Source organism: Rattus norvegicus, chromosome 3 (assembly GCF_036323735.1).
Source record: "Rattus norvegicus strain BN/NHsdMcwi chromosome 3, GRCr8, whole genome shotgun sequence".
Lineage (NCBI taxonomy): Eukaryota > Metazoa > Chordata > Mammalia > Rodentia > Muridae > Rattus > Rattus norvegicus.
In genome coordinates, this window is record NC_086021.1 from 160,816,129 (window position 1) to 160,840,899 (window position 24,771).

The 24,771-nt window shown below is 51.1% G+C and overlaps 1 protein-coding gene across 2 annotated transcripts in view; it reads left to right on the plus strand.

Annotated features, from left to right (window-relative positions):
- Positions 1-1,482: 1,482 nt before the first annotated feature.
- Rspo4 (R-spondin 4) overlaps positions 1,483-24,771 on the plus strand; it is a 34,461-nt gene continuing 11,172 nt past the window's right edge. For both annotated transcript variants that reach the window (XM_006235262.5, XM_063285081.1), the window contains exon 1: positions 1,483-1,729. In XM_006235262.5, coding sequence (XP_006235324.1) covers positions 1,651-1,729 — 79 coding nt within the window. In that variant the 5' untranslated portion in view covers positions 1,483-1,650. The remainder of the gene's footprint in view (positions 1,730-24,771) is intronic.

Below are 24,771 nucleotides of genomic sequence, written 5' to 3' on the forward strand. Positions count from 1 at the left end.
GCAAGGGGAGGCATAGATAACTGGGGCAAAGAGGGAGACAGAAGTAACTATGCTTACCAATGTGTTAAGAGGAAATGTGGGTGCCCAGGAGAGGTAAGGAACTGAGAAAAAGGAAGAACTTCCTGGAAGAGGGTCAAATTATGACTGACTTCTGAAAGAGTCAGTGGAGGAATGGAACTAGGCTGCCAATCCATGGAGAGGCCAGGACAAAATAAAATGCTCAGGATATGAGAGGAAGCAGGAAGTGGTATTACACACCTGGAAGGTCAGCACTGGGAAAATGGAGGGAAGACACAGTTCAATGTCATCCTTAGCTACATAACGAGTTCCTAAGATACATAAGATATTGTCTCTGAAACACAGACACAAACAAACAACCCATAGAAGGGGCTTGGAAAGCTTGCAAAATACTGTAAAATACCGTGAGAAGTTGGAGACTTGGGCTGAAAGGGAGAAGACAGACACCAGAGACGTCAGAACCTGGCTGGTCACAGTGCCCGTGGGCTGGGGGTGTGGAATGGGCAGGACAGCAGCTTCAGGACCCCTATCGAGTCACACGTGTAGCAAACAGGAAGCGAGATTGTCCTTTGGGCTTCCAAGGCTCTCTTCCACCCCTCTCTGATGAGACTGTGTACTGAGCTGAGAAAGGGTCTGCTGTGCAACTTTGGGCAAATTACTTGGTCTCTCTGGATATCCCGTCCCGCTTCGAATGAACAATTAGTGAAAATAAACGTCAGTTACTCTGAAGCTTATGTAACGTAATTAGCAGAAGGCCAAGTTCATGGCTCTCAAACATTCTCTGAGGCAGCATCACTGAGATTGGGCTTGGTTCACAGGGTAACAGGAGGCAGGAGAATAGTTTTATTGGAGGAGCAATTTGGCACTGAAAAGGTTAAAAACAACCCAATCCTGGAGATAAGGCTGGAAGAAATACACCCAGGGGCCCAGGCCCCTAAGTAAGAAAATGTATGAGATGTTGGACACCGGGTCCAAGAGTAGGGGCTCCCCAAGGCTGCAGCAGGGAAAGTTCTGAATCTGCGACTAGAAAGTGTTCGGGATACCTAGAAAGAAAAGGAAACAGAGCGGAGCAGCATACTCAACACTTCCACCCTGAAGAGAGAGGAGGAGAAGGCCAGACACTAGAGAACCCAAGCCTAGACAGGTGGGGACAGTGAGCCAGAGCGAGGCAAGAGTCCGGTGTTGGAGGTGAGGCAGTCAGATTAGCAGAAAAACAAGCCAGGAGGGTCCTGGGGGCAGGAGGAAGGAGAAGAGCAGAAGTGGCAAAGGGAGGGTCTGTCCCGGTGAGTGTACAGTACTGCGTGTGCCGGTGTGTACCTAGAGCCGGCCTGTGCACGTGCGCGGCGGGCGGCGTGGGGCGGCGTGGGGCGGCGTGGAGCCGGCAGGACCGCTAGCACCCGCACTGGCCCCCCGAGGGTTAAGCACCGCCCAGCGTCCGGCTCCTCCCCGCCCGGGCCGCGCGGCCGCGCTGACGCCCTCACTCGACCCACCGCGCCCTGGGCGCACCGGCGGGTCCCTGGTGACTGCAGCGACCAGCGACCAGCGACCCGCGGATGCTCAACGCGTGCCAGAAGCTGTCGCCTCACAGGGGCTGCCGGGCCGTCGGGGAGCCAGGAGCACCAGACTGCCCAGATGCGGGCGCCACTCTGCCTGCTGCTGCTCCTCGCCCACGCAGTGGACATGCTCGCCCTGTACCGAAGGAAGAAGCAAGGTACAGATGTGGCCGGGCTGGTGATGGGTAGGCACTACGAGGCAGACTCGTGGTAGCCTAGTGGATATGGGCATTTGTCTGGTGCCTGACGCCTGGACTCAGGGTCAGCATGGGGAGCTGTCGAGCAACCTGGACCTAGGAAACACTACCAGGAAGGGACTAGAGGTAGGGCTCACTGGCCCCAGCCTCCCAGCTGCGTCCCAAGAGTAACTCCACAGACACCAAAAACCCAAGGAAACATCCTTGGGAACAGTGTACTAAAAGACAGGGCTAGTGACTTAGAAGCCAGCCCAGGCATCCACGTTGGGCCAGGGGAGGTCACATGAAAATCAATGACTCCAGGGCCCATGTGGGGCTCTATCACTATTTTTAACCCCTGCTGTCACCCCCAGAATTGATCTGGGTAAACCTCTCTGGAGGTCTCAGCCTGACTGAGACTTATGTTCAAGTTGCAGTCTTCCGGGGATGACCCGGAAGACGTTTGTCCTCTCTCACAGCTTTGAGATTTTTCCTTTGGGAACTCCTGGAGCCATTAGGAAACTTAAACCTGAGACTAACTGTGCCTGGGCCCTGTAAACATTGGGGTCTATGCCACAGTTCCTCAGTACCACAGTCAGATGTATTTTGGAGGTGAGTTGCGACTGCCCCTGCAGAGCCAGAGTTGACAGAACCTTAGCTGGTGGGGAGGGCCAGAGGACCAGCAAGCCCTATGTCTGAACATGGCAGGTCCTGGGACTCCAGATGTATGTGAATCAACAGCCAAAGCCTGACCGCCGTGCCAAGAGTCTGCCATACACGCTTTCCTCAGATCCCTATGATGCCCTAATGACAGTGGCTAGCTCACTCTGTAGAGCAGGAACCCAACATTCATGCAGGTGTTTTTGCTGATCTGTCCCACAGGCAGGTGGAAGCTCTGATTTGGTCTGGCTGAGAGCCTGGGTCTGAGAATACTGAATGGTAGATTTCAGGAGTGGCCTTACCCATAGGGACTTCTAGTCCATCTGCATAGAAAGCCTTTCCTACTCCTGTAAGGAAGCAGGGAACATGGGCAAGCAGGTATGGGTGGGGTGGGATAGCAGGCCATGGTCTAGGGATCCAACTGCCAAGGGAGTTGGACAAAGAACAGAGAGAATGGAGGTGTAGGGGGACCTCAGGCAAGCTGCAGGGACTTGGGGGTCCTGAAGGTGGAAGGAAACCTTGAATGACTTTCACTCTGCTGTCCAGAGCCGGTCACTGGAGCCAGCCTAGCTGGATCCATGGCCCTCCTTTGAAGGCTCCAGCTAAGTGACCTCCAGGAATGACCTCAGACTTCCGTTTGACCTATATGAGATCCTTTACTTTAGTCCTCCAAGATACTTCTCCATTCCGAAACGATGTTTTAAATCCCTTCTTTTTGCCAACTTGTCTTTAAGGTGGAAGCCATATACTTCGGTCTTCCACTCATCAGGAGAACCATAGCTAAGATGAAGTAAACCGTTAGCTGCCTTTGCAGGTGCCTTGGGGTGCCTGTTGCTATTAACCATCCCAGCTTCTTGGCGGGAATGTCGTTCACTGCTTACAAAAGCCCAGCGAGTGCAGAGGAGTGTGCTTACATTTCAGAGAGGAAGCAAGTTCATTGTCTACGCTCGCACAGCAGATAAGCAAAACAGCGGGCTCAGCTCTTACCTGGTAGGTGTTGTGAGAGCCTATGAGCTGGGTTAGTCTTCTTTTCTTGGAACCTCAGTTTGGAGGGAAGCAGAGTTAGCTTTCTAAGAGGACAAGGGGGCAGGGGACATGAAAACCATTTGTCCTTCCCCTTAGCCCTGCTCGCCAGCACCTCCTAAGGAATTTGAGAGCAGAGTGTTGCTCCTTGCATTGGCCCAGTTAGATGACGAGGCTGCTTTCGGGCCTCAGGTGTGCACACCTGCCTAGCGTCTTCAGCGAGGTTGTGACTGTTCATAGGATACAAAGGAGACGACAGCCTTGGGCTTCATTCCCTCTCCTGAACCATTCGTGCCGTGTGACCTTGGACGAAAGGGTTTCTTCTCTGCTTCTGCCCATAGCCTCAGTTTCCCTGTTAGTGCTGATATGGAGGCTATATGTCCGTAGAGCCTGTTCTGCAAGGCGATCACAGTTCTTGTGGGCAAATGTTCTGGGGCAGTGCTGGGTTTGGCTGAGTTCTTGGCTTATCTAGGGCTTTGAGAATTGGGAGGCTGTGCATGTGGTCCCCGGGGTCCTTTCGACACTGTCCCTCTGATCTGACGTTGGCTAGAGAATGTGTCCTTGAGATGCATGGATACTAGCACAGCCTTACTCGCTTGCTTACTCATTTGTCTGTTTATGTAGCGTCACAGGGCAGCCTCCTTCCCTGCCAGGTTGTGTTGAAGCCTGGGGGATGCTAAGCTGAGACATCCAAGCCAACACGGACTCACCTTCCCCTGCTTTCCTCCTCCACACCCCGCCCTCGACCTCAGCCTTTGGCCCAATATCCTGCCTGCCCCAGACATGCCTGGTCTGCGCTGCCTCCCTTGGGGTCTGCTTCTCATGGACCTGGGCTCCTCTGACTCCAGCGTCATCACTGGTTTTTGATGAAACCTAATTTTTCTGTTTCTACAAAATAGAATGAAAGGAAAGGGCTTGAAAGGGGTTCTTGGACCTCAAGGGTCTCTTACAAAACACTCTGATTAATTAAGTATAAATTAGAACCAGATGGGGACATTTCTCTTGAAATGAGCTGGTGTGCCTGGCAGTGGGGCAGTGGAGCAAAATGAGGGGACTTTAAGTTGTGTCCCCAGTTCAGAGATCTGGAGCTTCCTGTAGGTGAAGCTGAGGTTCAAAGCCTCTGTGAAGTGGGAACCACAGAACCCGTCTCCTCGGGCCGCAGGAGAAATGTACTGCCGTCCCAGAGGAAAAGTGCAAAGGCCTTAAGGCAGAGAGGCTCAGTAGAGGATACCTCCTGAACATTGGCTTCCCTGAGACATTTTGCTTGCTCCCCTGAGCCCATTTGATTACTATGAAATCACAAGGGGGTGGCATCCACTCCAGGTGCCCCTCAGGTGGGTGCAAGAAATGTCCTGTGCAAAGTGCGAATGGAAGCTCTGGCCCTACACGCAGATCCAGAGGCGAGGCCGACACTTGGACAGACAAGGGATTCGCAGAGGCTACCTGCGCCTCCTGTCTGCAGGTTGGAGCAGTGACTGGGTGCAGAGCAAGGGGTGTCCCCAAGAGCTGGTGTGCAGATGGAGCCAGGCTCAGATGGACATTGTGATGGCTCTAAAAGGGAAGCCAGTTCCCTTGAGGCGGAGGAGGGCGGTCCCTTAGTATGTGCTGAGGAATGGTGTGGGGGAGTCTTGACCAGACCTCTTGGTGAAACAGCAGCCGGTTGAATCTAGAAAGCAGAAGCCTGCACAGAAAGGCAAGCAGGCAGCTTTCTGAGCTCTGCACCTGGCCTGTCCCTTCTCGGCCTCTGTGAAACCAGCCTGGGTACAAAGAGAGGTGTTTTCCACTTACCCTGCCATGGCACTGGGAAGCCATCCAGCCACCCTCTCCATCCCCAGGGATTCAGAGACCACAGAGATGAGGGTTGGCCATGTACCAGAGCACTGCACAGGGGACTTCTTCTGCCGTGCCTTGTGGAATACCCATTTCTCAGGCAAGGAAGTTGAGGTCAAGTGGCCTATGGAAAACTCCCAGCAGCTGAGTTGGGGCACAGAACCGTAGCCTTGGAGAGACCCTGGCCTGTGCCTAGAGCTAGCAAGGGACTCTATTGGGACTGACGGCCATGTCTAGGAGGAGCCTCATCAAGTCAGCAAGTAGGACATCAGTGTGGCAAGCTGTAGGAGAAGGGAGCCCGGCCACTCTAGGGAGCACGTGATGGGGAGAAGATGGAAATCACACTGTGGTCAGGGCCAGTGTGGGTCATGGAGGGATTTTGGATACCACATTTGCTGGGCTCCCCTGTCCAGGCTCTGATGGGTCCAAAGGACCGCATGTCACTGATGCCACAATACCCAGCATGTCCCTGAAGAATGCCACAACAGGACCTTCAGTACTCTTCAGCCCAGCCTTTGATAGGCAGGCTGTGTGTCGTTCTAATCTCAGCTGAGGACTCCATGAAGGGACACTGCTGAGTTGGGTGTGACAGGTATGAGGTTTGCTGTGTCTTATGAGGGTGCTCATACCGAGACCTGAAGCCCTTGGCAGTCACAGTCAGCTGAGTAAGGTACAGTCAGAGTTTTTAATGGAATGACATGGAATGGGATGGGATGGAAGAAAGGAGAGTGGAGTTCCGGGTGTTTCTGTAAAGAACCAGAGTAAATATTCTAGGTTCTGTGGACCACATGGGATCATGTCAGAAGCCGTGGCATACCATCCCCCTCGAAAAGAACAGAGTGCTTCTTAAGTATTAAGAAGTATATTACTGCTTGCCTGTGTGTAGGGGTGTGTGCACAGGTATGAGAGCATGCATGCAAATATGTGTAATGGCACATGTATGTGAGTATAATATGTGGTGTGGGTACCCGTGAGTTTGGGTGTGGGTACAATGCAAATATATTTCGTGTGTGTGTGTGTGTGTGTGTGTGTGTGTGTGTGTTCATGTATGTATAGTATACATGCCTTCGTGGTGTGCATGTATATCTGTATGCATACTCACGTGTGTGCATGAGTGTGAAGGCCTGAAGCTGATGCCAGGTGTCTTGCACAATGATTCTCCTTTATTGGAGCAGAGTCTCTCTCCAAAAGTCTAGCTTGCTTGGAGGAGCCCCTGTTTCTACTTCCTGAGTGCTGGGATTATAAGCTGGCTGCCTCACCTGCCTGGGTTTTCCATCGGTTTAAAGACCTGAACCCGGTCACTAGACTTGCACACCAACTGCTTCATCTATCTTACTAGCTTCTGAACATGTATTCTTCCTGTTACTGGAATCTGAATGCCATTCCCCAAGCTCTGCCTGTCTGAAACACTCGACCCTTTCGATCTGGCCTAATATAGGACAGATGTAAGACACAGGACCTTATGAAGGTAACAGGTCTCTATTTTCCCAGGGGGCGCTGAGGGCAGTGAGCCACACAGCACTAATCTTTTGCTTCTAGTCGCCCTGAGCCTGGTGCTGTGCCCTCCACAGTGTACTTGGATGTTAGCTCCTGGAAGGTTGGAGTCATCTGTCTGGGCGCTGGGGGTCTTTCTGCATTAGATACCCCAAAGCTGTGACAAACACCATCATGTTCTCTTCACACTGGCCTTCATCCCAGCCCTGTCTGGTGGATACAGTTCCTCCTCCCTACTGTACACAGGAAGAAAACTGATTCAGAGGGGATCGAGTCACATAGTGTGTGTGTGTGTGTGTGTGTGTGTGTGTGTGTGTGTGTGTGTGTGTCTTGGATCTTTCTGGTTCCAAAATTCAATTCACAGGATCAAATCCCACTTACTGTGGAGTGCCGAGTGCTGTCATTAACTAGCCTCTTGCACAGAATTTTACAGTTTGCAGAGCAGTCCATGCTTAACCCTCTCTCTGGAGTTCCTGATTGTAATTATAGAATTTTGGAGGGTGGGGACGCAAAAAAAGGAAACCTGGGATCAACACGTGTAAAAATGGAGGTGTCAGCCGGGAAAGGCCAGCGTCAGGTCATCAGCTAACGATGGTTATGGAGGTCAGGAGGACAAGTGCCAAGGACATCATAAGACAACCTGCTCCAGAGTCTGGGGAGACTAAGATGGCTTCTTAGAGCCTCTGTTGCCACTGTGTAGCTGAGGGCTGCTAGCCTGCTCTGGCCTTCCCCAGGCAGCATCAGTGTCAGAAGGCATCAGGAGACCTCCCACAGAGGGAGGGAGGCAGCCAGCAGCCAGGGTCAGGAGCCTTCCCAGGGTTTCCCAGTGATCTGGGGGTGTGCAGCTACCACACGGGGTCTGGGGGCTTGGTTAAGGTCTGCGTTAAAGGTGTCATAATTTCAGGGCTGGTCATTCATCCAGAGCCACGTCTGTGGACACTGTCGCGACGTGAAATGGCCTGGCGTGGTAACTCCTAGAACATGCACCTTGCCCAGCACTTTCCACACAAAATCTGCCCATTGCCAAACATCACATGGTCCTTAGTCTCCTTGAGGGACTGCCTAATTTTTTGACCTACGGGAATGACAATTTCTAATGCTTCAACCAGTGATCCTCTCCACTGCATTCTGCCTCTGCAGACGGGGTAAGAGCAGTTCCTTCTCAAGCCCTCAACAACGCTGGGAGACTGTTCACTGAGCCATGTTGAGAGGACAAGCCAGAGGCTGAGAGACCTTGACTCCAAGGTGCTCATGGGATTAATAACCCCGTGACATGTGATATAATTACATAAAGGAGAAAATATGTGACCCAGAGAGGCTGGGTAACTTATCCAAGGCCACACAGTTAAGGTTCAGATCCTTCGTGGCCCTGGCACCTAAGCTCTAACTCCTGAGCACAGCAGCCTCACAGCCACCACTCACGGAGATTGAGTTACCCACATCCCACAGAGCAGCAAACAGAATTAGAGCAGGGGCACTAATTGCAGCATATGCAGTTGCCATTTTTGTAGGTTGAAAACAGCCAAATACCAGCAAATTTCATGTTTCAAAACAATAGCTTGACAAAGTAAGGTTTGCCAAACCGGACTTAAATCCAGATGATTGATGGCTGAGCTCAGGTCCGGTGCCAGCATGCCAGCCCTCTCCTGGCCCGATCATAGTATGGCTTCTGAGATGAGTTGGTCCTGCAGACCTCTTTGCTTGAGGAACAGGGGGCAGGCATCTGGTAGCCAAGGCCACACACAGATAGGGAGAGATGGGATATCCCCAGGCAATCTGAGAATCCAAGCCTTCTTTCTTAGGCTAAGTCACGTATCCCGCCCCAGATCCCTCTGCTCATGTCTGGCCTCTGCTGTGGAGACCTGCTCCCTTAGGTGCTGATGCCCAAGCTGGACCACCACCATAGCCTGGATTGATTTCTTCTAGGGCCCAGACTCCACTCTGTGACTCTTGGGGAGGCTTTGAGGCCTGTTTCAGAAGGGGCTGTACCCTAGCAATGCAAGAGGAAATCAAGCTAAGTCTGAGACCCCAGACCACATGGGGGATCATCCGTGTCTCCTCCACCTTCCCTGCAGCTGATGGCAGAAACAGAGAGACATGTTGGAAGGGGTTCTGGCGTTGAGTGGCACAGCTGTCCAGTGAGTTCAGGCAAGCTCTAGGGCTAATAGCAAGGGGGACATAGATGCTGCTACTCTTGATGCCCTGCCCAGTTCATGCCCTCTTCTGTGGCTGTCTCTGTGGCTGTTTCACAAGGCAGACTTGCAATGAAGTGAGCACACTAGCACACAGGGCTGTTCAACAGAATGGCCAGTGTCAGACCCAGGCAAGGACCTGGGTTCACATCCTCCTGAATGTCACTGCTGTCCATCAGGATAACAGGGCCAGTGAGAGCACCTGACAGTTCTGAGGGTCACTGGCTGTGGCCCATCTGGAAGACACAGAGCACTCAGCTACTGCTGATGGCAGCCATATATCCCAGGAGGTTGGCTTCTCTAGTGTTTGGAATGCTCAAAACTAATGCCGTGCAGGGCTCTAACTCTGGCTGAAGATCTTAAACGGATCTGATGAGTCAAAGGGAGGTAACTTTGAGAAACCCAGGTTCTGAGGATAAAGTTGGTGCTTAATGATGCGCCTTAGTGAGCCACCCTCGAGGAGCTTCTGTGTAGGGATCTGGAGGGTGGTAGTGAGTTTAGTGACACACACTAGGGGCAGGGCTCATCCCAGACCTGCAAGGCATGCGCTCTGCACACCTCATCCACACAGACGAGAGGGGCTCAGAGTGGTCAAGGGCTGATCAGAGCATGCACAGAAAACAGACAGGTGGGATGCAGATCGGAGTAAAGACTCCCAACCTCTCCCTGTCCATTTCTGCCTGGTGGTCCCCTAAAAGAGGAGACTGCAACAAAAAAAAATGGACTGGGAGGAGTGAGAGTGGCTGGGGCACGGAAGAATGGTCATGAGTATCTTAGTTAGGGTTCCTGTTGTTGTGATGAAACACTGCGACCCAGCAGCATACAGTTCCATATCAGTTGGTCATTGAAGGAAGTCAGGACAGGAACTCAAGCAGGGCAGGAACCTGGAGGCAGGAGCTGATACAGAAGCCATAGAGGAGTGCTCACCTACAGCCTCTAATGGGGACATTTTGTTAATTGAGCTTCTTTCCTCTCAGATGACTTTAGCTCTGTCAAGCTGAGGTGAAACTAGCTAGCGCAGTGGATTTCAAAGTCCATTTGAAGCTGAGGACAAGAGGTAAAAGATCTGTCATCTGTTGGGTATGACACTGGACAGAGCCATATGCCCTTTCATTCTTTTGACACACAAGCAGACTTGATGGTTCCTCTTCCCTGAGTCTGCTGTTCCTCCCAGCTACATGGATAACCACCATGTCTGCTGGGGCTCTCAGTCTCCCTCCCCACGTCACCTCTCCTGTCCCTTCTCCTCAATGCCTGGGGTAGAGGGTGGGGTGTGTGCTTGGGATAGCAGACTGGTTTGAGCGTGCCTGGCCAGTGACTTCCGAGCTCAGGAAAATTAAAATGATCCTGGCGTATTGTCTTAAGGTCATATACAAGGCCACATACGATGTAACTGTTTGTAGCTAGATCTGTTTTATTGTTTAGGGAATAGCAAAAAGTCCCTGCCTGCTTTGTCAACACGTTGTGTGTGTGTGTGTGTGTGTGTGTGTGTGTGTGTGTGTGTGTGTGTGTGTGTATGTGTGTGTGTGTGTGTGTCTGTCTGTCTGTCTGTGTGTGTAATATATTTAATGCAAAACCTAGACAAGTCAATTACAGGAAGCCCATTCTAATGCTCTGCGCCTCTGACCTCTGACCTCAGCATCCATTCCTCCTCTCCTGGTCACTGCTGTCTGATTCCTCCAGCCTGAGGACCTTTATACTTGCTGATCCCTCTACCAAGAATGTATATTCCAAAGAGGTGTGGGAATCCCACTTCCTTCAGGATGGAAACCTTCACTGTGAATTGGCTATCGTGTTCACTAAGGTCTCTCTCTGCCTTGTACAGTATTTGACACAAAACAATCGCTCTGTGCTATTCCACCACCTCGAGACCCCAGTCTGCAGGTGTTAAGCCTCTTGCATAACATAGCATATGGACCTATTTGGTGGTTTGAGTGAGAATAGCCACTGTAGGTTCATGGATTTGAATGCTTGGTCCCTAGTTAGTGGAACTGTTTGGAAAGGATTGGGAGGTGTGGCTTTGGGGGAGGTGTGCCATAGAGGCAGGCTTGGAGGTTTCCAAAAGCCCACACTATTTCCAGTTAGTTCTCTCTGCCCCGCGCTTATGAATAAAAATGTAAGTAGGTTCTCAGTTACTGCTCCTGTGCCGAGCCTTCCTGCCTGCTGCCATGCTCCCCACCATGATGGTCATGGACTCAACACTCTCAAACCATGGGCCACACATTAAACGCCTTGTTTGTAAGTTGCTTTGGTCATTGTGTTTTGTCACAGCAATTGAAACGTAACTAAGACACCATATAAGCTTGAGGTCACAGAGGAGGCCACAGACAACGTAACTGTTTGTAAATAATCCCATTGTGTTCTTTATGGGGTAACAAGGGGAGACTCCCGGTGTGTTCTGTGCAGGGGTATTTTTTTTCTTAATGTTTTTAGTGCAGGACCTGAACAAGTCAACTACAGTAAGTCCTCTGGAGACATCTACATGTGGCCTGCCTCTTCTGCATGTCCACACATTGAGGTCAGGCTGGAGTGGCAAAGCCTCAATCTTTGTTAGTTCCAACAGGCAATGGGTGTGGCAGTGCTGGCCTCTGAGTCAGGGGATGTGCCTGTGTCCAGATGGGGAGACAACGGTAGCTGGAAGATGAAAAGCAAGAAGAAGCACGTGTTCAGATCCAAGGTCCCAACCCTGGACTCCAAGGACTCACCGTGTGCCTCTGAAACGTTCCCCTCCTCCACTGAGGACCCTTTACTGAAGGGTCGCCCTCAGTAAAATGCTGTTTCCTGCCAGGCTGCCCACCTCCTAGCATAGAGTGGCAGGTGTTGCTGGTCATTTTCAGTTTGCCTGCACAATAGATCACAGTAATATTCTGTCTGTTTTGATTTTTTTAACATGTGTGTGCATGGTCTATGGAGACCCCTGGTTGGGTACAGAGCAGCAATAGTGGAGAAGCCCATGATAGGGGAAACTGTTCACAGGAGAAGCTGAAGAGAAAGATGGAGAGGCCAAACGTGTGCTCCAGTAACTGACAACTTTGCATTAGGCCCTGCCCCCAAACGGCTCCCCCACCTCTCATTAGAGGACGGAGTCTTTCACATACATACACCTCGGCGTTCTTCTTCACATGCTTACCCACCTTCTTCTCCAAGACTGTGCTCCTCACTGACTTGAACTCACCAGGGATCCTCTTGTCTCGACCTCTGCAGCACCAGGAACAAAAGCTTATGCCTTCATCTGTGACCATTTAAAACGTAGATTCTGGAGATCAAGTGCAGGTCCTGAGGTGTGTGAGGTCGGCGCTCACCAGCTGAGCCATCTTTCCAGCCTTTGTCCTGGTTCTAATCTTCAGCTTGAAAACTGGCAGGGATAGAGAGCCACTTGCTATGTAGGAACTGTCCTGTTGGTCATCTTTCCTTGAGTTGCTTGGAATCTCTTTGCTGCCCTTTGAGTTGTATTCCCCTTATTGATTTATAAAAGCTGTTCATAGTCAGATGGTGGTGACGAATGCCTTTAAGCCCAACACTCAGAGGCAGAGGCAGGCAGATCACTGAGTTAAAGGCCAGCCTGGTCTACAGAGCAAGTTCCAGGATAGCCAAGACTATGCAAAGTAACCCTGTCTTGGAAAAACTGTGTTTTTAAAGTTGTTTGTGTACTACAGATGGCTGTCCGTGGCCTGCTCTGAAGCTGGTTTCATGACCAGGCTGAGCATGCAATAGGAAATTTTCACTTCTTTTTCTCTCTAATTCAATTTCACTCTAAAACCCAATCTTTGGTAACTGAGCAGTTCTCAAAACTTTCTGGTAAATTTAAGGTTAACCAAAACAAAACAACAAAACAGGACCCAGACCGGTGCTTACATTTTAAAGCATGGGTCTGATTCAGAGTTCTCTCCTGTGCAGGAGGCCAGATGCCAAACTCCGGTTCTCTTCCCCACATACCAGTGCCCCTTGTCACAGGCAGGCCCCATCCCATGGGGACCTAGCTGGATCAGGCTGGTTTTTCCCGTAACCACAGGGAAATACCTGAGATAAATGACTTACAACTGAAAAGTTTAGGTCACAGTTCTGGAGGTCCCAGTCCCCTCTGGGCAGCTCCACTGTGCTCCTGGTGGGGTATGTGACAGTTATGGTGGAGAGGTAGGGAAAACTATTCCCCTCACAAGGGAGAAGCTGAGAAAGAGGCCAAACATGTGCCCCAGTAACCTAGATCTTGCTTCCAAAAGGCTCCCCCACATCTCATTAGGGGACTGGGTCTCTCACATACAGGTCTTTGGAGGTGATGTCCGAACTGTTATTGCCTGTGCATTGTGAGCAGAAATAGTGGGGACCAAATTAGCTACAGCTGTCATGTCAAAATTCCCAGAGCTCGAAAACTCAGTGCCTGTCCCAGGGAGTAGAGAGGAAGAGCTGTCCCAGGTGTACCTGTGCTGTGTGGACGGCAGGTGCCCCATTGTGGGACCCCAAAGCCTTGAACCCCTCCGGGTAGAAACCTTCAGCTTAAACCAATCAGTCACCTCCATTGGCGTCCCTACACTGGGGTGATAAATTAGTCAAATGATGACAATATGGCTGTTCCACCTGCCCCATCCCTTTCTTCTCTCTCTAGTTTGCTTGTCCTCAGTGGATCAAGTTCGACAACAGATGTGGGTGTAGTTGGGGTGTGGTGTTCCAGACACCCCATCCTCCAGACCCCTCCAAACCAGAAGCCCACCTGCATGTGGGAGCAGGGGCCATGGCTGCTGCCACAGTCACAGTGGGGCTGTCCTTCAGTGCTCTGTGGAAGGCACCCCAAGCTAGAGAGGTACAAGGGAAGGGATGAAAGGTACTAAAGAGAGCTGGTCCCCTCCCAGGAGGGGGTGGACCCCAATTCTAGACTAAGGGAAGAGCACAGGGAGTTTAGTTTTACTTTTTAGAGGACCGAGGTTATTCAACGGAATACCCACAAAGCATGCTCGCACAGCAGGCTCTGTGGGGGCTGGGGTGGGGGCGAGGGCCACTGGTAAACAAAGTGGAGTCTGGCGGAAGCTTACATTTCTAGTCTAGTACTGTTTCATGTAATGTTTTCAAAATCTGTTTTGCCTCTACCTTTCTTTAATAAATCCAGTATAAACAAGGGAGGGCCTTGTTTCTTGTTTTCACACCCACCCCCTGGATTCCTATAGCCTAGAAACAGTATTCAGGTATGGAGGAAGTGTTCAAGAAATACTGAATGGACAAATGCATGGACGCACGGATGAGTGGATGAGTGGACAGATGGGTAGAAGGGTGGGTAGATGTGTGGATGGATGAACAGATGTGTAAATGGAAGGACAGTAATATGAATGGATGGGGGGATGGATGACGGATGGACGGACGGACGGATGGATGGATGGATGGATGGATGGATGGATAGGTGGATGGATAAGTGGACCTCGTCCTTAGAAGCATAGTTTAACTATCAGGCAGGGACTTGCCCAAGAACACACAGCCCTAGAAAAGAGGTCACATCAAGGCTTTTCCTAATTCCAGGATTTGAGAGGAGGAGGGAGCCCACAGGGAGAGGTCAGATAAAAATCAGATTCTAAATGTGCTCCCAGGAGCGGGTGTGGTGCGGAGCCAAGTGTGGCTCTCAGCTCTGCCACCCTTTGCCGTCTCCCCAGGCCTGATGGACAGGGTCCACCCTTGGCTCACCCTGGGCCTGACAGACAGGGTCCACCCTGGCATCAACCTGGGCCTGACCATGAGGCTTTCCCTGCCGCTCACTGGCAGTGGGGCCAGATTCCCTCAACACTGAAAGCAAATGCTCCAAAGCCGCCTTCTGCCTCACGAGGGGCGGATGTTCAGATAGAAGCTACATGGGGTCTGCATTCTCAGCACCTAAAATAGTGACCTCCGGTTTCTAAGACTGCCTGGCTCCACACCCACTCACTATGTAGCCCCCAGCAACTCGCTCTCCGGTGTGCCTTAGCCTCCTTGTCTGTGAGTTAATAAAACCCAAGTACAAGGGTTATGTTCACAGCTCCCATTGCCGGCCGCCTGCCAGATGTTCTGAGCGTAGGCTCACATAGGCCGCCACGCTGGACCTCGCATATGGGGACAGGGATCCCTCTTTTACAGGAAGGGAAACCGAGACTTAGGGAGACTCATCTGGGTCGTCTGCCTCTGCAGCCTATGCCCCTGGCTGCCCTGAGCACAGCCCTCCTCTGCTCCTGCCATCAGCCCAGCTGGATTTCAGCTCAACCTCTGGGCTGCTCTAGAGATAGATGGAAGGAACCGAAGGGCTCGGCATGAGCTCCTCCCTTTCCCCACCCTGCCCTCAGCATCTCATGGCTGGGAAAGGCCAGTGGAGTCAATGCCCACAGTGAGCAGCTGGAGGGCTCTGGCCCCCGAGTTGCTGAGCCCCATGCAACAGCTGCTGCAGTCTGTGATGACCTAGGGCCACGCGCATACTCATACGGGTTCCCAAGTGGGTGTGCAGGTACACACACGTGTCTGTGTATGGGGAGGGTATAGGTCAACCTCGTATCATTCCTCAAGAGGCATCCATCTTGGCTTTTTGACACAGGGTCTCTAAAGGAACCTGGGTTTCTCCAGTTAGACTAGGCTGGTTGACCAGCATGCTCCTGGGATCCGTCCCCCTGTCTGTCTCCACTTGTCAACACTTTATAAGATTACAAGCTTGCACCATGTCCTACTTTTTATGTGGGTTCTAGGATTAGCCTGCGTCTCCATGCTTATGCCTCGGGCACTTTACTGACCAAGCTGTCTCCGTGGCCCATTTTTCAGTTCCTTCTTACACATTTGACATGTAGGGCAGGCTGGTGGATTCTCCAACAGTTTCCCCTCAGGGCAGCTCTCTGATGATTCCGCACTGGCGGCTAACAAAAGGCTGGGCTTCGGGGAGACAATCTGGGAGAAGCCTGCTGGTGGCTCCCATATTACCCACCTTCCTATCTCAGTATGTCCACACCAGTGAGGCCCCAAGAAGAGGGATCCGGTCTCTACATTGCTGGTTCCGAGGATGACTGGCTCTGCTGCAAACCTCCCACCCTTCCCACCAGGGACACCAATCTAGCTTCTCCTATTGAGCAGCAAACAGGGCAGAACACATCTGGTGGTCCAGGCTGGGTCTGCAGAGATGGGAGAAGAAATAGGCTTCGGTGTTGGGTATAAGCAGCCTCTTCTAGTCTATATCCTGCACCCCACCAGAAGGCCAGGCAGGGGCACCGCTGAGCAAAGGCCAAAGGCTTTTCTCCATGCTGCATCCAGGGTCATCTCAGTCTGTTAGAGGTGGTCACAGATACACCAACTGGGAGAACACAGGGACCCAACTAACCCTTTTCTTTCCTGTAATATGAGGCATGGGAGGAACTGTCCACAACTGAAGTTCCTCTTGTAGACAGAGTGATCCCAAGCCACTGTCCCCTCATTTCAGAAGCCCTTACCGACCTGTTCCATGGCTCCTGGGAGAGACTGAGATTAGAAAGGCAGATGTTGGGTCAGGCCTGAGGTAGCCAGAACTGTCCCTTCCCTCATTTGGCAGGTTTTCTACCTCCATTAAGGTCAGGTTAACACTGGAGAAGACAGTCAACTTAGCATGCCATTAGGAAGGCTCTCAGGACCTTAGTGAAGGGCCTGCGGCTCTCACTGAGTGTTGACTTGAAGGAGCAGGTGATGGACTGACACCAGGGTTAAGCCCTTGGATTCTGCTGAGTGTGTAACCTCTAGATGTCCCATCCTGGTGCTGAGAAGGGACTTAGAAGCCTCTAAGCCTGCACTCTTTGGGAGCCTCCAAGCCGGGAGCTATCTCCAGAGTCTGGATGGTGCAATCTTCCCCCCAGGCTGGAATGTGCTGGCCCTGGGAGCCAGCCTCCAGCGGTGGCAACTGCCTCCCATATGTGGCAGTCAGAGCGGGCAGGCGGGCGCCCAGATGTTGTTCATTTCCCTTGGTCATCAATGACATGCATCCCTCATTGCCAGGGGAATAACTGAGATGTGCTAACCAACCCTCTCTTTGCAGCTCCTCTTTTGGGGTTCTGGACCCTTCCCAAGGGCAGGGGAGGGGCAAGGACCACGATCTTTCTCTGCCTGCCCTCCTCCCCCACCTTCTCGCCCTGGGAGTCCTGAGGACGGCTGTATTAAATCTTTTATCCACCATGACAAACCATGTTCTCATGCAAGGCGTACTTCACTGGGCACACCCAAATTATGAAGAAACTCTGCCCCCAAAACCATTGGCGTTGAAATAAACAGCTCTGCAGTGATTGTCAGAAACAGGAGCCACAGTTGGTGGAGGCCAGGCAGGTGGTAAACGTCATAGCCAAACAGCGATATCACTGAGAACCTCTTATCTGTCAGTCCTGCCCAGCAGCTCCATGCATCGTATCTGTGAGCTGAACTCACAGGATTCCTGCCTTACAAATGAAAAGCTGGTTCTCAGAGAGGTAAGGATGCTGGCTTGTGGTAACACAGATAAGAAGGGAGGGTCCAAACCAGGATTTGAACCTATGTAGTCTACTCTTGAACCTGATCTGCACTAGTAGATTTAAAAGTGGAGCTTGAAGACTATAAGGAAGGATCCATAAGCCATGTGTGCATTCCAGGTCCTGACAGGCCCTCCCAAAGTATAGATTCGACAGCTAGAGAGGATCCACAAACCTTCAGGAGAAACCATGTATGCCCAAAGGGAATGGATCCTGCTTAGCACAGTGTAGCGGCCCACACCTGTTGTTCCATAGACTTGGAAGACTGAAGGGGGGGGGTTCCCAAGAATTCAAGGTCCGCCTGAGCAGCACAGCAAAAACTTCCCCGCTTTAAATCAAAAGTAACGGAAGATCCTTCGCTTCCCGTTGTCACTGAGAGGGTAGTGGGTGCGACTGACTCCCCGGTCACAGTGAGACCTGGAGCTTCTTCCCTCATGCCTGGCACCAGGATGGGTATCGGACTTGGAGGGTCTGCAAATGGCACCTGAGAGCATCACTGTGGGCCGCCTCAGTCACGGCCACCCTGAGTATGTAGCGTGAACTGGCAGATGCCCTAGATTTTTCCAGAAGTCCAAATTACAGCTTATTATGTGAAATCTCTTGATTTTATAAATCTGACCATCTGTTCCAATTACTCTTTTTAAAAAAAAAAAGTGTAGGGCTGCAGACTTGGCTTGGGTACCGTAGGCATTTTAATGTCAAACACACTGTGGGCTACTGAGATGAACCTGACTGGGCCAGCTTGTCATTGTCGGAGTCCCAGGTGTCCACAGGAGCCCTAGGGAAAAGATGGCCGTGGTGTATGTTGATATTGAGGTGACCTAAAGTCTGCTCAGTTTCTAAATGGCCAAGTCTAACAGGAATTGGCTCCTGGGACACAGATGACTCTGACCCTAGGGTCATTCCTTGTCCCCGAAGGAAAGAGCAAACCTGCCCTTCATCTAAGACTAAAGTTACCTGATAAGATCAGTGGTGACAGAAAGCCATGTCTCCAGTCCTTGACCTCTACCTTCTAGGCTTTCCCATGTCCGTGTCCGACACGAGACAGGGGGCTACACGGTGGTTCACAGTTCCACTGTGGGTCGTGTCGGTATAGAGACAGGAGGGCACTTCAGTGTGTAGATGAGCTATGTGTGGGGCAGTCTGCTGGTTTGTGCCCCTCTAAGGTTGCAGGGCTGGGAGTTGCTACTTCAAGTCATCGAGTGGGGAAACCAAGGCACCAGTGAGAAGGGACTTGTAAAGGTCGTTCACCGAGCAGAGGAAGCAGGACGTCCACCTGGTCACCTGCACACATCTGTAAATATTTTTGAAGACAGAAATGACACCATCCTCTTCAAGATGCTAACCATGGCTTCAGTTTCACAAATGCTGACCGTGTGCTGGGCTCTGAGCTCACAGCACACACTGTCTCCCTCCATCACGGCAGCCCTGCAAGATGAGTGCCATCGTGTCATTTTCGACCTAGAAAAGGTGGGGCTCAGGGTGGTAACAGATCTTGCCCAGGTGCACACCGTGCCACCCCCAAAGCATGTATCCATCGACTCCCTTGCATTCCCCCACCAAAAAACGTCTCAAAGGGTCCGGCAACTGTTTATTGAGTGAGTGTCTGGACTGGGTTTCTTAGTGCACTCAGAGTTGTAAGCCAAAGTTACCTTGTAAACGGTCGAGCCTAAAGCAGTTGTCATGCTCTACGGAGTGAAGTTCCAAGTGCTAACTTGTTCCCCAGTACTGGGAGAAAGATAGGTGACTCGGTGTGCTTCAGACCCCTTCAGCTGTTAGCCCACGGTGGAGCAATACCTGTGGGGTCAACTGGCATTTCCCCTGGGGGAAGCCGGTCTCAATTGTGAGAGACAGTTGTTCAGGAGAATCACATGGGCGTTGACTCTGATGTGCCAAGAAAGATCATGAGGTTGCAATTAGAGCCCAAATGTGCTTATTTATACGCGGATGCCTGATCCAGGATAGGGTAGGGGTTCCACCTGACATAAAGAAAGACCCAGGGTTTCCCCGGGGTGCACGGAGGGCAGTGGTACTGCAGGCCCCTCTGTCTTGCAGAAGCATAGCTGCCGACCAGGGCCTTTTTCCTATTGGGGTCTTTTTCTGATTACAGGCTAACAGAGAAGCATTAGTGGAAAAGTGCCTTTCTTCAGAGCCATGAGGAAGCCAAGCCCTGGGAGGGCCCGGATGGCCCTTAGAAGCCTTGCTGCCTTTTGGAGCTCGTGAGGTTCCTGGCTGATGCGTCTCTCTCTGCATCTCATTTGTTTATTTCTCTTTCTTCCTCTGCTTCTGTATTAGTCAGAAATCATTTGGTTGCAAGTGACAGAAATGCTAACTGAAAATGCCGTGAGAAATGAGAAGAGTGGACGGGACCTCTGCGGCGGGCCAGTGGGGTGAAGGCTCCCTTTGAAGCTCAGATACAGCTCCTGGCTCTGCTGCTGTGTGCTCTTCACTGTCAGGAGGGTCTTGGTTTGGGTAGCACTCACCAGCATCCACCGTCCAGAGCTTCATAGAACCAAAGAGCAGAAAAGAAGACGTGCATGAAATACCACACACACACACCACACACCACACACCACACCACACACCACACACCACACAAACACGTACACCCCACATTACACACTGCATACCACACCACACAAATAGCACATACACTCATGCACACACCACAGACCATACCACACAAACAACACACCTCATTCTCTCTCTCTCTCTCTCTCTCTCTCTCTCTCTCTCTCTCTCTCTCAAACACACACACACACACACACACACACACACACACACACCACCACCACCACACAAACAGCACGTGCACTCACATACAACATATAACACTAACACACATAAAATAAAACAACACACACCCCTATTGAGTTAAAGAAAAGGAAAACCCCATGTTGGGACACATGCCTGGATCTGGACCAGTGGTCACTCAGGTCAAGGATGCATGGTGGATCTTTCTACTCAAGCCAGATAATGTGTTCCAGAGTATAGATGGCTCCACATGTGTCAAAAGTCAAGTGAGCTGAGGGCTGGCCTTTGCTAGAAAAGATGTCAGTGCCCACCAGTGGCCACTTTACCTTGGGGAAGACCCCACCCCCACCTGCCACTGTCCTTAGCTACCGAGCACAGCCCTGACCACCAGCTCTCATCCAAAGTCACTCTCCAGAGTTATGTCTGACTGGCCTGGGTAAGCCAGACCCAAGCCAGGACCAGACAGCACGTGCCTGGTGGCCAGCTCCTTTGCTCAAGGAAAGGAAACTGTAACAAGAAAGACACTGTGAAATGTGAAAGGCCCAGTGTGCTTGTTTCAGACTTGGACCCAAACTAACCACTTCCTGAGCCTCACTGGGACTTTGATACAGTCAGGTTTAAGAACCATCCTGTCTGGGTCTTTCTGGAGCAGCACTGTCCAAACTCCAGTAGTCATCACTTTTCATTCATAAAGTGAGCACTGCTGTTCCTACTCCCATGAGCTTGAGGGGGCACCAGTGTTCTGTCTAATGATACCTTGAAAAATCAAAAGATGCCATTACAATGTAGAAACACTAGAGGGCACTCTAGTCGATTGCTGAGTCAAGGATGCAGTCAGAAGGCCCCCCTTCTCTCTATCTCTGTCTCTGTCTCTCTGTCTCCCTCCCTCCTTCCCTCCCTCACCCCTCCCACACACACCTCCCAGGGGAAGGATCCTATGGTGTTCTTTTGCCTCCAGCAAAACTCAGTATCTTCAAAGGGTGCTGTGGCTCTAGTAGGGATTTCTGTAGATTTGAGACTTTGTTTTTCCCTGGAGGAAGTCCCTGCCCCTTGTCATCTCAGGGTCTGCAGTGAAACTGCAAGTGTCAGGTTGAGAGATCTGTTAAGTTCTTCTGGCATTGGAGACAGTTTTGCCCTGCCCAGGTCTCCAGGTACTTTTGTCTCCTCAGACATTATTTTTGTGGTGTCTGCCACTCCTGCTACGTTGAATCCCCTGGAAGCCAGGCCACAGCTTCATCTCCTGCTGCTGGTCACAAACAAGACCTGCACTCTGGGTTGGGGGTTAGGAGGTGACAACAGCGGGAGGTCGCCGCCTCCTCCTGATTCTGGATTGCCCTGAGCCATTCCTTCAAAGCTTGGGTTTCCTCAGCTGGAAAATGGCAACTCCCCCCTCCCCCATAGCAGGGTATCTCAGTCCACAAATTCAGTTTGCAAAGAAAACCAGTTTTGCACTCCGATGGCAGGATGTAACTTGCAGTGTGTCTAGGTTTCCATGGCAACACTTTTGTGTCAATTGAGGGCCCCTTGCCCTTCATCACTGGGGTGTCAGCTCAGCTCCACGGGTCTTCCCTGGTGTGTGGCACAGAGCGAGCACCTCATTGCCACCCACGCCACTGTGCTGACCTGCCCAGCAACACAGGCCTTGCTGAATTGGCAAGGCCCAGTGACCTGAACAGGGTGCATGAGATTTTCTCCTCCTCCTATTAAAGCCCTGGGCTCCTGTGGTGAATGTATTGGTGGTGCCTTTCTCACGATTCCTCTGCCACAGGGATCACCATTGAAACCCCAACTCTAACAGCAGAAGACAGAGGAGAGAAGAGTGATGTGGTCCTTTCTTGGCCCATGACATACCCATCTCACTGACCAGGGTTACACATGTGACCACTTTACAGTGCAAGGGGGCCTAGGAAATGACCTTTCTTAGACAAATCTGTTAAAACTCAGCGGCCCCTTCCTGAGGACAGGGGGAATGAATGTGAGAGGTGAGTAGCCCAGGGCCTGAGGCTGGGTCTCCACTGCTCCCAAAGCCCCTCCTCCAGATCGTTTCCTTCCCTACCTATCACCTAAATGTGAGGGCAGGGTGGGGCAGGAGGGGATCCGGAGGACATGGGGAAGAATGAATACACTCCTATGAAACTAGAGAGGTGGCTCAGGGGTGAAGATCATTGGCCACTGTTTTAGGGGACCCTGGTTCAATTCCCAGCACCGACGTGACAGGCTCACAAATATCTGTTAACTGTAGTCCCAGGGAACTCAGCACCCTCTTCTGACCTCAGTGGGCACTAGGCCTGCACACGGTGCGTGAACACACACACATACAGGCAAAACAGTCATACACACAAAGCAATCATCTTCTTTTAAAGCTGTAGTACTCCCCTCCTCCGGTACACCAGAGAAGCTAAATTCTTTTTCCTTTAAATGGATTTTACCGCAAACTGTTTCAAGTCTCTACTAAAAATTAAAAATGAATATAATTAACTTTCTGGTGTATATACGTATGCTTGTGCTGTGTGTGCTTTCGTGTGTGAGCATGTGGAAGCCAGAGGTCAACACTGGAAGTCTTCCTCAGTCACTCTCTATGTCGTTTGATTGCTTGTTTGTTTGTGTTTGTTTGTTTGTTAGCAGAGTCTCTTGGTGATTCCAGAGCCCTCTAATTTGGCCAGACTGCCTGGCTAGCAAGCCCGTGTCTCTGCCTCCCTGGCACTGAGGTTACCACCACGCTCCACACTGCTGGCTTTTTGTTTGGCTGCTGAAAGTCAGAACTTGGTTCCCCATGCTTTCACGGCAGGCACTTCACCGACTGAGCCATCTTCCCACCCACCACCCTCGTCTGCCACTTTGGCCAGATCTCTCCATGTCCACATTTGCTTCAGATTAGATACGATAACTATGAGGGAGGTCTCTCGTCCTTCCCAACTCCTCCCGCCTCTGCCCCAGAGGTGCCCCCATCCTGAATTAAGCGTGCGTGCCCCTTACGTGTCTCATCCCTCAGATACCTCAGATAGGCAACGCTACAAATCATGGTTCTGCTGTTGAACTTGATACAGATGGTGTCTTCCACATGACTCACCACACAGCTCGCTCTTTCTTCTCCGCGTTGGCTTTGAGCTGCATCCACAATGATAACTAGCTCTGCCTCAGCCGGTGATCGTGGCCGCGCTGTGTGTGTGGTGTACGGCTGTGGTATGACTACCCCACCACATGTTTATCTGTTCTTCCCACAGCGGGGTTCTCTTTTGTGACTGTGTGCTATCAAGCCGCCCTGCGTAAACATCTCTGTCAGGGTCTCTTGGCACAGACAGGCAAGACTTTCTTGGCCTTGTGGTTTCCCAAGTGAGGTCTGCTGACACGCGGTAGCCGGTCACCTGGTAGAAAAGTGGGTCCTCAAGCTTCATCCTAGACCTCCTGCTACGATTTGAATCTGAAATGTCCCCCACAGCTTGGTGTTTTGAGAGCCGTCCCATAGCTAGAGAAACTGTAGAGGCTGTCGAACTGATAGGAGTCAGGGCCAGCCTGGTAGACGTCTGTCATTGAAAGTACCCTTTGAAGATTTTCCTTACTCCAACTTCCCGTCTCCCTCTGTGCTTCCTGGCCCACTGTGATGGGAACAGCCTCTGCCGTAGGCTGTCACAGTCAGGAACTGCTCTGCTCCACCACGATTTCTCTGCCATCATGGATGGAACTGGTTTGACACTTTGGGCTGAGGTAAACCTTTCCTCCTTTTGAGTCATCAGCTGTTGTGGAATAGAGGACCTCCTCCCCCCAGAATCATTGTTGGCATCTAAGAAGTTCCCTTAATCTCATCTTAGATAAAACCAGACCCTTGGCTTCAACACAGAAAAGCATTTCAGGACAGTCTAGTATGAAATGGAGCCGGAATTTAATTAAAAAAAGAAAGGCACTCGAGGAAATAATATGACACTCCCAAGATCATTGCGGGAGGGAAGTTTCTCAAAGAAGTCACACCGAAGTGTCCTAATGTTGACAATAGAAAGGACTTTGGGAGCTTCTGTGTGTGTGTGTATCTCCGTGTGTTTGTGTATGTGTTTGTGCCTGTATGCGTGTGTGTTTGTCTGTATGTGTTTATGTGTATTATGTGTGTATGTATGTATGTGTGTGTGCTTATGTGTATGTGTGTAGTGTGTTATGTGCATATGTCTCTGAGTGTATGTGTGAGTGTGTGTGTATGTATGTGTGTGTATGTATGTATGTGTTTATGTGTATGTGTGTGTTATGTGTATGTGTCTGTGTGTTTATGTGTATTTGAGTATGTGTATTATGTGTATATCTCTCTCTGTGTGTGTGTGTGTGTGTGTGTGTGTGTGTGTGTGTGTGTGTGTGATGCACATCTATTCAGTGGGCTGAAGAGGAGATCAAGTATCTTCTATTACCTTCCGTTTTGTCTTTTCAAGACAGGGTCTTTCACGGAACCCAGAGCTCACCATTGGCCAGGCCAGCCGGCCTCAAACTCCTGGGATCTGCTTGTCTCTGCCCCTTAGTGCTAAAGTTACATGGCCAGATGTAGCTTTTCTGTGAGTGCTGAAGATTTGAATCAGTTCTCTTGCTTTCACAGCAAATGCTCTTGTCCATTAAACCATCTCCCTAGTCCCTG